The 11,692-nt window shown below is 58.8% G+C and overlaps 2 protein-coding genes across 3 annotated transcripts; both read left to right on the top strand.

Annotated features, from left to right (window-relative positions):
• The first annotated feature begins 877 nt into the window (after positions 1 to 877).
• On the top strand, positions 878 to 4,728 carry PPP1R27 (protein phosphatase 1 regulatory subunit 27). The gene is made up of 3 exons (XM_064467233.1): positions 878 to 2,922; positions 4,017 to 4,167; positions 4,431 to 4,728. Exons 1-3 carry the CDS (start codon positions 2,736 to 2,738, stop codon positions 4,552 to 4,554), a joined length of 462 nt encoding a protein of 153 aa, XP_064323303.1. The 5' UTR covers positions 878 to 2,735; the 3' UTR covers positions 4,555 to 4,728.
• A 138-nt stretch (positions 4,729 to 4,866) lies between these two features.
• On the top strand, positions 4,867 to 7,096 carry MCRIP1 (MAPK regulated corepressor interacting protein 1). 2 transcript variants are annotated; one of them, XM_064467236.1, is made up of 5 exons: positions 4,867 to 4,932; positions 5,020 to 5,076; positions 5,146 to 5,264; positions 5,384 to 5,482; positions 5,616 to 7,096. In XM_064467236.1, the coding sequence occupies exons 2-5, from the start codon at positions 5,069 to 5,071 to the stop codon at positions 5,678 to 5,680; spliced, it is 291 nt and encodes a 96-aa protein (XP_064323306.1). In that variant the 5' UTR covers positions 4,867 to 4,932; positions 5,020 to 5,068; the 3' UTR covers positions 5,681 to 7,096. The 2 variants fall into 2 exon arrangements, with proteins under 2 accessions (XP_064323306.1, XP_064323307.1); XM_064467237.1 differs by having other exon boundaries at positions 4,911 to 5,076.
• The last annotated feature ends 4,596 nt before the right edge of the window (positions 7,097 to 11,692 follow it).

The following is an 11,692-nucleotide window of genomic DNA, read 5'->3' as shown; positions in this document are numbered from 1 at the left end:
GGTGATTCTCAAGGGACTCTGCCAGAATGGTGTGTTTGAGAAAGCTGATGTTCACTAAATACCACATTTTTGAGAGGAACTTACACTTTCAGTGCTTCTAGTTTTGCAGGTGGTACCTTAACCTGGAGAAATTAGTATTTTGTAATCTATAAAGGAAAACGATGAAGATGACCATATCCACATCAAATCAGCTTGTGCAGGCAGACAACTAGCAGCTCTGTTAGCAGTGATGGGACATTGGCTTGGGTTCTGAGAATAAGCAGCTCAGCTTGCCAGCTGGCCTGAGGTGAGAGGACCTCGTTGCTCTTGAGCAGTTAACCAAGGAATTTGCCTACAGGGAAACCAAGGGCTGCCTGTAGCTCTGCTAGTCAGGCTCATATGACCCAGTGAGCTACATTGCTATTTCCAAGCCAGTCACTTACTGCTGAAAATATTTTTGTAAGAAAACATTCTATAAATGTCACATGTGAGGGCATGGAGAAGCTAGAGGACAATTCAGGAGGCTAATGGTGCCTGTCACTGAATATGGGTGCACTGGGGTGCAGAACAGTGTTGTACAATGCTTACCTACAGTTCCAGCCTCCTGTGGTTCCCCTGAGAATGGAGCTCCTGCCAAGTCCTGGTGTGGTGTGCCCAAACCTTTGGCACAGCAGTGCTGGGGCTGAACAGGCAATCGCTGAATGGGATTGGAAAACAGTGTTTGCTGCTGCCTGTTCTGTTACTAATCAGTTGTGTTTGTGACTGTTACCTACAGTTAGAGATCCTTGCGGAGAAGGATCTTTGCAGATGCCTCCCTCCAGGGCTGTGACCTTGCATGTATGAAGGCAGGCAGGGGACTTGTTCTTAGTGTAGCCCAGCTGCTGTTGCCATACCCCAACAGAGCAGGCAGTGCTAGTGGCTGGTGTCAGTGCCGGTTAGTGGTAGCTGCTTCTGTGTGAGAAAGCTGCCTTGTGTTTTGGGGTGGTGAGGAAGACAGCACTGCTAGAAAGAAATTCCACTGGGAGGTGCTGGGTAGGACTTGGCTCGAAAAGGCCCATTTGCAGAGACAAAGTGTAAGCAAGGCTGAATCCTGTGGTGGTTCTCCGCTGTTTGTTGTCTGAGACCTGCTTTGCTCAGCTCAGAGGAGGATGGCTTTTCTCATACACCAAGGCTGCTCTTGGCAAAGCAGGCCTCTGTTAGAGTCATCTTGTGTACACAGCTAATTGCTGTTCCAAGAAAGCAGGCTCAAAGCGTTCTGTCTCCACAGCAGATAGCTCAGCCTCCTATCGCACAGTGTTCTGTCTGATGTACTGCTGAGCAGAGATGCTCAACAAAAAGATCAATGTGTTTGCCAGAAGATGAACAAGCACAGCAGGCAGTTCTCTGGGGTGTGGTTGATGGAGCTGTCAGCTTCACTGCTTGGCAGGGATTCAGGACAAGGGTCTGGTGCAGAAGGGGCAGAATGAAATCAGTGGCTACTAACACAGGACAAGAGATTTCTCCTGATGCACCACAGGGGAGTTCGTGGACAATCCCCATCAGCATGAACTAGAGCACAACATGCTCATGTATCTGAAATGGCCAAACTTTGATGGGGGAAGAAGGATGGAGGAGCAATTGTTGCTTGAACCTTTGGTCGATCTCAAACATTCCTCAGTGGTAAATGGTCCATTTTGGGCCTTTGACAGCTACAGCTGGAGAACAGTGAGTGCAGGAATTGTCTGGTGGTGGTGCTGTTCTTCAGCTATTCTTCTGAGGCTGTTTTGTAGAATCCTGCCCTTATGTAGCAGCTGGTTCTGAGTTTGAAGCAGGACATTGAACACGGTGGAGTGACATTGTAGGCTTCTGGTTCTGTGCCTGCATGAGGAGCATCAGCAGCACCTCTGTCCTAGCGAGGGATAATATCCAACGTGCTGGTGGTGTTCTCTATGCTTAGCTGTACACTGTCCTGCAGTCATGCTGGGCAGCACAGCTCATTCTGCTCCTTTCAAGTCATCTGATGCAACTACAGGAGAGTGACTTAGCTCTGAATGTATTTGGCACTGTAGCTCTGACACGTCTGCATTGCCCTGGCTGGTCGGTACATGAGCGGCTGGTTCCCCTCGCTTGGTGATCATGCTTTTCCCTGGCACGTGTACATGTCTGTGTGAGGGCTTGCTGCTGGGAGGTTCTGTTTTTCAGGTCCTTGGGCTCCTCTGAAGGGCTATCCATGCAAAAGCAACAGTAGATCTGACCCCTTGGATGGGCACATCAACAGGTGGGTGGTAAGATGAGACACCAACTTCTGCCCAAAAGTGGGAGGCTGCAGGCCTGGGCGGCTCAATTACAACATATCATGGCAAATAGCATGAGCTGCATGTCCTCAAAATAGCCCACGGGAGCCTATATAATGCAATGCCCCTGGAGAACCATCAGTCCTGGGCCAAGGGCCTGTGGGTGAACTGCATGTGCCCAGCACCATCTCCTGCATGCAGCAGCATGGGGGTGTAGGGAGACTCCTGCAGCTGCTGCTTCCCTGCTGGCAAGGGGGACTCGCATCCACCAGGGACACGGACACGGGCGCAGAGGGAGCGCAGCAGTGTGGTTGCCATCACACCTCTATAGCGAGGAGAGACGTGACAGGCAGGAGAGGAGAAAGCAGTGCTTCGAGGCCAGCAAGTGGTAGGGCTGAGCACTGAGCAACTCCGGCTGCTCCTGCAGCCCCCCATGCCTCTGCTCGTCCTCTTCCTCTGCAGTGTCTGAAGGCTGCAATCAGCATGAAGGACTATTACCCAGTCTCACTGCCCCGCTACAGTCGGTACGCCCAGAGACTGAGAGCCTCACGCACTGTGCGCTTCCCTAATGACATCGTCTTTCAGGACCACATCAGGCAGGGGGACCTGGAGCAGGTGGGCAGATTCATACGTGCCAGGAAGGTGACGCTGGACACCATCTACCCTTCTGGTGAGTGCTGCTGGGGTTGGCAGAGCTGGAATCTGCGCAGCAGCACGGCTCAGTTGGGCCGTGAGGGAGATGAGAGCGAGCCGTGCAGCCAAAGCTAGAACATGGGCCGCCTTCTGCAGGGTGACAGGTTGGAATTGAGTCATTTTCCTCCCTAATGAGGAGTACCACCCCCAACATTGCCAAGCAGGGCCCAAGACAGCCCCATGCCAGTGCCCTGACATCTCCCCTCAACAGTGTGGTCAGTGCACGCTGTGGGAAGGAGGGAGGCTTACCCCCTGGGTCTGTTCAAGGCATGACAATGCACCTGCAGTGCAGTGGGACCTCGAAAAGGAGCTGTGAACACAGGCTGGTCTGTGGAGCTCTGGATGGGACAACGGGGCTCCTGCCTTCCACCCCAGCTTGGGGGAAGGCTCTGCATTTTGTTCCTGGCTCTGTCTGTTTCTCACACACACTGTTCTTTCTTGCACATGAGGATGTGTGGAATTGTGGCATTTACGTTTGTGGGGAAGGCATTGTGTTGTTTGCACCCAACCTCACTAGCAATAGTTTATGGAATGCCTTGATCCATACCAGCTGGTGCAGAGCACAGATTTGTCCCTTTCTTATGCTTGGCTTCAGCTTCTGCTGTTGCATGGCCATGGAATGGTCTGAAATGACCCCAGGCTTCCTCCTACCTATACTGATTGCTTAATTACTTGCTCTCTAAGGAGCTTCCAAAACTTGGACAAAGCAGGACCCCAGAGGCACTCTTCTTGTGTCCCCATGTGAGTCTTGGTCACGGCTTGGGGCAGGTCACTGGCTGGGAGCTCTGCAGGAGAAGGCAGCTCCTCCTCCCTTGACCTGTCCTGCTAGGCCCAGCAGGGAGGTGGGTGCTACACCATCATAGAAAGGGTATTTATGCTGTAGAAGGGGAAGAGAAACCTGTGGCAGCTCCTTTTGCTTCTTCAGTCTCTGTGTCTTTCCCCAAACTCACCTCCCTGGTAAAGAGGGTTTGCTGGCATCCCCTTTTCCTGGGCTGTGGACAACTTGCACTTGTAAGCTCAGTATTTAGAGATGCCTCCCCCTGTTCAGGGCTAACAAATCCTTTTCTTTAGGCATGGCGGCCCTCCATGAAGCTGTGCTTACTGGAAACCTGGACTGTGTCAAGCTCCTGGTTAAATATGGCGCTGACATCCACCAGAAGGATGAGAATGGGTGGACGCCCCTGCACATGGCATGCAGCGATGGCTACGCTGACATTGCCAGGTGAGGGGACACCCACACATTGCAAAGCCCTGGGAACCATAGCCAACGGTGACAGGGCTGGACCTGGTTCTGGGGGTCTCCTCCTAGGAGGGTGCCCAGTACCCTCCTACCTGCATGTGGTACATGCAGGACTGCCCAGGCCTTAAAGCTCCCTGTGGCTGTGCCTGGGCATCACGGCCGTGGGGTCTGGGGGAGCCCCGCAAGCTGAGAGGGCCTGCCTGCAGGCCGTGGGCCTTGCCGGCTCAGCTCCCCATCTCCTGCAGGTACCTCCTCTCCCTCGGGGCCAGCCTGGAGGCCACCACCGATGCTGGGGAGAAGCCCTCGGACCTCATCGACCCCGAGTACAAGGACCTGGTGGAGCTCTTCCAAGCCACCACGATGGACTGAGGCGGGCCGGGGGCGGCAGGGCCGGACCTAGGCTGGGCCGGGGGCGGCAGGGCCGGACCGGGGCCGGGCCTGGGCTGGGCCTGGGCCAGCGGCCGGGCGGGGGGGGCTCGCTCGGTACCGCGTCTCGGGAATCACTTTGTATTTTTTACAATAAAACATCTCGGACACCGCATCCCTCGGTCCTTGCAGCGGGTCCTGGGCCAGGGCCCGGGCTCGGCCCGGTGCTGGGCGGGGCCGGGCCCGCGGCGTGGGCGGGGCCAGGGTCTGGGCGGGGCCGGGGCGGGTCGGGCCGGACGCGGTGGCGTGCGTGTCCACGCCTGCGCACTGCAGCGCTTCCGTCGCGGCCCGAGGGGGAGAGGAGGCGGGAGCCGGGCCCAGGTGAGGGGCGCGCGTTGCCATGGTGATGGGCGGAGGGTGGCCCGCGGCCTAGCCCCGGCCTGGCCGCCCTCTCCTTTCTCCCCGTAGCCGAGCCGAGCCCAGCTGAGCCGAGCCCAGCCGCCGTACCGACGACGCCATGGCCAGGTGAGCCCCGCCCGGCGCCGGGCCCAGCCGCGGCCCCGGGCCCGGCTCAGCCCCGCGCTTCTCTTTCAGCTCCCCCGTGTCCCGCGTGGTCTATAACGGCAAGCGGAGCGGCGGCCCGCGCTCCCCCGGCGCCGGCAGTGAGATTTTCACGCCTGCCCACGAGGAGAACGTGCGCTTCATCTATGAGGGTGAGTGGGGTGGAGGCCGGGGGACTCCGGGGCTCGCGGGGGCCCCATCTGCGGCCGGTCCTGTGCCCAGGCACCGCCTGAGGCAAGTGGCCCCCTCACCCGTGGGTCCCCACCCGCAGCCTGGCAGTGTGTGGAGCGTGACCTGCGCAGCCAGATGGGCTCTGAGCGCAGCCTGGTCGAGGAGTACGTGGAGAAGATGCCGAACCCCAGCCTCAAAGGTGAGGGGGGTGGGGGGCACCCTTCCCCCGGCTCCTGCCGGAGGGGATGGCCGGCCCCAGGGAGCCCCTGTGGGCTGGGAGGGGGCAGTGGTGCGGCCTCTGCCGCCAAAGTCCTCTCCTGTCATCCCTGCAGCGTTTAAACCTGTCGATCTGAGTGATCTGAAGAGGAGGAATACACAGGATGCAAAGAAGTCCTAAGGCAGGTCCTCCCTGTGGATTGGCTGGTCTCCTAAGGTCCTCAAGCAGATTTAATTTGAGATTTTGTGTTGATTTCTTCTTCTGGTCTGTACTCCCAAAAGCCCACAGGAGAGCCAGTCAGCTTTGGGGCTGGCTCTGAAGCTACCTGAAATCAAAGATGCTCAGAGGCTCACTGAGGATTCCCAGAGCCTGTTGCAAAGGATTCCAGCCCCCCACTCATAGCTTTCTCTGGCCTCAAGCTGTCCTTCCCTACTTCATGCTGGGCTCACAGATCTCTGCTCTCCTTCCATCTCTGCCCCTGGTGCGTTGGGTATGTGGGCTCCCTGGGCTGTGGTGCAGGACGTTGTGGCTGTGTCATTGATAGAGGCAGTGGTAGTTCTCCGCTCCTTTCTGTGCACCAAGGATCCACAGCTGCTGGGGCAGGCTGGGGAGAGAAGGGAGGAGAGTTGGTTCTGTCCTTGTGCTTTGGGACAGATGGGCAGCCCCAGTTCAACACCCTTCATGTAGCTGACTGCTGGGCAGGTCACACTGGCTATACCTTGCTCCCTTGTGGGAGAGCTTAATTTGTACCTGGGCTGCTAGCGCCTGGGACTCATCAGTGCTGCCAGAGCTCGTGGGTCTGTAGCCGAGACAGGATTTGTCTTGTGCTTTAGATTGGACCAGATCCCTGCGGTGCTGGAGATGGAGCTGTTCCCCTCTCCCTGCAGAAGGAGAGAGAGGGGGTGTCAGCGCTGGCCTCAGCCCCAGGTGTCTGAGAGGTGGTCAGAGGGGGGCGCAGGGCCACATTCAGCACCCCCTGCCCTGGCCTCAGTGCTCTGGCAGCTGCATAGGAGGCAGCAGCACTGGGGGGCAGCTGGTGCTGACTGTGCGGAAAGAAGCTCCTTGGCATCCTGGCCTGAGCAGCGCTGTGCTGTTCTATACTAACACCATTTTCCAGACGTGCACCCTTGGGAGAGATCTGGCCTCCATAGCTGGCAGAAATGTCACTGTGTGGGGGCTGCTGTAATCGGTGTAACTTGTGCTGTGGGGGAGGCTTTCTTGGGACCCTTGCTCCTGGCAAGGCTTGGGTGGTTTCTGCATCATCGCCTCTGAGCGAGGGAGGGCGACTGTGCCATCCTCACCCTTCTGAGCAGAGCAGCCATGCCGGCCACCTCTCTGTGCCCCAAGAAGACCATGGGGAGTGGTGGGAGCATCCCCCTGCCCACCTGTGCTCCGAGCTGGTGGGAAGGGGGCTGCCAGGGGCTCTGCCCAGTGCCAGTGGGCTTTGGGAGGGGGTGCAGGGGGAGTTGTGGCTGCCATTACCTTTTCTTTGTTGAGTCGTTGAGCTATACTGTTCTCTTTTCGTTTTGTTTTGTTTTTTTTTTTCTGTTGTCTGTCACTTGAGGAGTGTTGTAAATAAAAGCTGGTGTCCTTTTGGGTCTGCCTCAGTGTGACACTGCCCGCCACCGCCCCTGTTCCACAGCTGCCTCAGCTGGGCACAGGGCTGATCCTGGGGCCGATCCTCTGCTGTTCACCAGAGCAGTTGTGCCTGGCAGTGGAGCAGCATGCGGGAAACTGCCTGGCCACCCCTGACGGTGCTGGTGTGCCATGCGCAGCACTGCAAAGGCCTGGGAGGTGGCTGTCCCAGCCACCGTGCCCCGGTGGGCCATTCTCTGCCTGATCCCCTCTGGCTTTCTTGCGTGCCTGTGCCCGCTGCTTTGTCTGCACTGGCCTGTGTGTGCCTGCAGCCTTGCTGGGGCAGGACCCTTGTTCTTCCCTTTTTTAGACTTCCAAAACGTTCCTATTTGGTGGCTGAAGCCCCATGTTTTCCATTTCAGACTTCAGCACTGGCCCTAAAGGCCAGGGCTTTCCTTGCCTTTTCAGGCAAGGACTGAGTCCTAAGGAGAAGTAACAGAGAGCAGAAGCTGCCTTGTATTTTAATTTTTTTTTCCAGGAGGGATCTTGCCCTTGCACTTGCTTAGGGCTCTTAATTTCACCTCAAGCATGTGCAGCCTGGCACTGTGTGCTGGTAGCACAATGCCCTTGGGCTCTGGCAGCCCTCCTGCCAGCCAGCATCCTAGGAGCTGTCGCTGGACCAAAGTTTTAAATGTTGAGACTATTAATACACTCGTATCCTCTTCCCTCCCCTGCTTTAATGGCATTTAAACTATACTTAGCATTGCTAGAATTTCTCCTCAAGTGCATCTCTTTACACTTAGCTATGACCCTGGTTACCTCCCTTCACCAAAATATTCCCAGGGTGCTCATGTGCTGGGGCACACTGCCTGGGTCTGGCACGGTGAGGTGGTGCCTCGGCCACTCTTGCTGCCGACTTGGCTGGAGCCACCCTGGTGCCTGCTCCCTCACCCCGGTGCTGGCAGGCCACAGCCTGTGAGGAGTGAGTACCCTCAGGGGGTCAGGGGCAAGAGGTGACAGTTATTGCTGTCACAGCCCCTCTCCTTTGACTTTTCCTGTAGGATGGACCCCGTGGTGTGCCCCATGTCTGGGGAGCACAGATCCGAGCAGGACTGACCTAGCTGGAAGTCCTGAGTGTGTCTGGAGCCATGTGTCCTTCGTCTGTGTGTCGCGAGGGGATGGGAAGAGATTCCGCTGGGGCTGGTGATGCTGGAGGAAAACAACCCGTCCCAGCTAAGTGGCCAGAGCCTGCTGGTCGGGGGAGCCCCTGCACCTTCGGAGCTGCTGGAGGGAGGGAGTGGTACCTGGTGCAAGGGGAGTGGGATGGAACGGTGTGTGTGGGCAAGAGCTACCCCAGCATGCCGGGTGCTGGCTGCATGCTGCTGGCACAGGCAGACTGCAGCAGCCTCCAAGCAGCTCATCTGTAGGTTGTGCCCAATGCTCCCGCATGGAGAGCTGCAGCCGGCTAGCTCGCTGCTCTGACGGCCGGCTTGCCTGTGCCCCGTGGGGCTCACAGCCCATGTGGGATGGGCTCTGTGCAGTGCCCACCTCCCTTCCTCCCCAGCCCGGGCAGAATGCTGGCCAGCTACTGTGGAGCCTGGCACTGCTCCCCACAGCTGGGTGCACACTGCAAACGTGGGGGCTGCAAGTGTCCCCGAGCCCGAGAGCACATATAGGGGTCCTGCAGCCCAACCCTGCCAGCCTCTCCCTTGCTTTTCCTCTTTGCTTGGGTGCTGTAAAGCCAGAGGCAAAGCAGTTGCTTGAACTCTAATGAAATGTTGTACAAAAATCATTGTATAAACAGGCGATTTTTATAAAGACTAGTAACAAATCACGGGGGTTGAGGGCAGTGAGGCAGTGCAGGAAAAGTGTGGAAGTCAGGTGGCGGGGGTGTGCCCCTGTGAGGGAGTGAGGCCGCAGGCCAGAGAAATCAGGCTGTTTACCTATAAAAAATAAAACTCAGCAAGGGTTTATTTTCCCTGTGACTCGGATATGGTGCTTATCATTAGATTAAACAGTGGGAGGAAGAGAGGTATGTGTTGTATCATTGAATTAAGTGGTGGGAAGAGGGAACGGCAGCAGGCAAAATCTACTTAGAAGACTAATTTGTGGTGCTCAATTCCCTTGATAAAGTGGGAGTATTCCTGCGAGGCGCTGTGGCCCCGGGGTCCCTGGCTGCAGCCGCGGGGATGCAGCTGCCCGGGCAGACTGGGTTGGGCAGTAAGTGGCAATTTAATGCTCTGGCCCCAGTCCATGCCTTGGGTTTAGCCCCACAGCCAGAGACTTGTGCTGCAGCTGGGTCCAGCCTCTGACCCACCAGGCCCCGGGTCATGTGGGCTGGTGGCAGCATCTTCGTTCTGCCCGTCATTGGGAGCAGCCGGCTCCTGCCAGGCAGCTGAGGCGTGCACCTCTGCACGCATGTATGTGAGTGCGTCTGTTGTGCATGGACACACACGTGTGTTGTGCAGGTCATGCTGCCTGACATGTACCCCAGGGGGTGTGGGGGTGCAGGCTGTGCTACCCGCAGCCTGGTGCTGGTGCTCTGCATGGAGCTGTCAGGGTGCACACAGATTACACTCGCTGCAGGCAGTGCCATGGCAGGGAAGGGTCCCCCAGCTGCAGCTCTTGCTGTGGTCCCAGCAGGGTCTCTGGGGCAAGGGGCAGGGGTAGCTTCCTCCAAGCCACTCACATCTCACCTGCCCTGTCCCACAGTCCGGTGTAGGGTGGGTGGCTCTGCCCTCAGCCCTGGGTGCAGCCTGAACCCTGGCAGCCGGTGGGCATGGCAGCACACTGGCAGCAGGTTGTCCCCTGCCAGAGACTCTCCATGGTGATGGGAAAGGATGCTGATGGCAGCCCTGTGGGAGTCAGCTCCTCGGGCCAGCGCTGGCCCTGCTCCCAGGGGCTGTGGGAGCCCTGCTCACTCTCTCTGGCGTCCCAGGAGCTGTGCTGCTGCCCAAGGAGAGGCTGCGCCCAGCAGTCCTGAGGGGTCTGTGTGTGCTGGGGAGCTGTTGGCCAGGGCACGTGGCTCTGTGGGAGCACAGGGGATGACCAGGGCACAGGGGTTGCAGGCTCAGCCCTGCAACACAGGCAGTGCCCCAGCTTTGGGGTGGCAGCCAGGCTGGTGACAGGTACTACGGGGCTGTGGTGAGCAGCTCCAAGGGAGGGGACATGCTCCGGCGGGCCCTGGCATGGGCAGACATCAGGCGCTTGCACGAGGCTCCTAGCCATCAGCAGACACCATCCCCGCTCTGATCCGTGCCTGGTGCTGCCAGCTCCAACCTCCAGCCAGCCCCTGCCAGGTGCCCCGCTCCCCTCAGCAGGGACAGGGCTGGGCCTGGGGATCTGCCACCCCTGACACAGACCCCTTGGGGTGCTGGACCCAGCCAGCCTACTGGCGGGATGGCAGGACACAGGAAGGGGCTGTGCAGGGAACAGGGGGTTGTGGGGACGTGGGACAGTGCCGGGGGCTGCCCCATGGCCCTGGGGGACACAGGACATTACCGCAGGGATATCCTGTGGGCTGGGGTTGGCTTGCGGGGGTGTCCCCTGAAGGGTCCCCGTCATGGTGTGGCAGATGCAGGGCCCTAGTGCTGCATGTCACCCTGCCTGGGCAGTGTCTGGGGGTCCCAGTTCCCTCGGTGCTGTGGGGCCAGCCTGGCCCTGGTGGGGCGTCATGGTGCCACAGGGGACAACAGTGGGGTGTTGCCATGGCAGCATGAGAGCAACAGGCACAGGACCCGGCGCTGCTCGATGACCATATTTACCTTCCCAGAAACTGCTTCGTGCTCTAGCAATTTGCCTCAATTAGGCTTGTTACCGCATCAGGAGGCCGCAGTGACGGCAGCGGCCATGGGGGCCAGCAGCTCTGCGGGGGCTGCCCTGGCCGGCTCAGGTACTGCGGCTCTGGGCAGGATCCATCCCTGTCCCCCTCCCCATCCCCAGCCCTGCACCCGGGGGCTCAGGCAGACCCGAACCCCTGCCCGCTCAGCCCCACAGCACCACTCCCCCATGGGCAATGTGTCCCCACAGCACTGCCATGCTGCCCCACAGCATTGCTGCCATAGGCTTGCATCCCCTGGCACTGCAGCCCAGACCCCTCTGCTCTGCATCCCTGCTCCCTGCACTGCACCGGCCTGTAGATGCCAGGTCCCCGCTCGGCCAGGGCAGACAGCAAGGTGTCAAGTAAACAGAGGAAAATTACTGTGTCCACGGGCTGGTGCTGCTGCTGGGAGCCAAGCACCCACAGCTGGGGCTGGGGCTGTGGATGTGCGCTCCCCACCCTACAGCTGGCCCCGTTGACACCCTTACAGCAGTCTGGGACCCTGCCACCCCCCGGGCAGCTGGCATGGCTCCCACCATCCCTGGTGCCGACTGGCAGAGCCGCGGCTGTGGCAGTGTGAGCAATGCTGGGACAGGGTGGGATTTGGCGGGGGGGCGGGCAACTGCCTGTCCAGTGCTGCTGTTTAGTGTGTGGGACTACCAGGGCGCAGCTCCAAGTGCTCGCCCTGCTCGTCACATCGCATGCACTGGGCTGACCATGGGTCCAGACAGCTGGGGACCATCATCTATGCAGGGCCAGCCATAGAGGGTGACAGGCAGGGCCCTGTGCCCAGGGCC

Source organism: Phalacrocorax carbo, chromosome 16 (assembly GCF_963921805.1).
Source record: "Phalacrocorax carbo chromosome 16, bPhaCar2.1, whole genome shotgun sequence".
In the NCBI taxonomy this organism is placed as follows: Eukaryota; Metazoa; Chordata; class Aves; order Suliformes; family Phalacrocoracidae; genus Phalacrocorax; species Phalacrocorax carbo.
The sequence above is the reverse complement of the archived record's forward strand: the minus strand, read 5'-3'. Positions and strand labels throughout refer to the sequence as shown.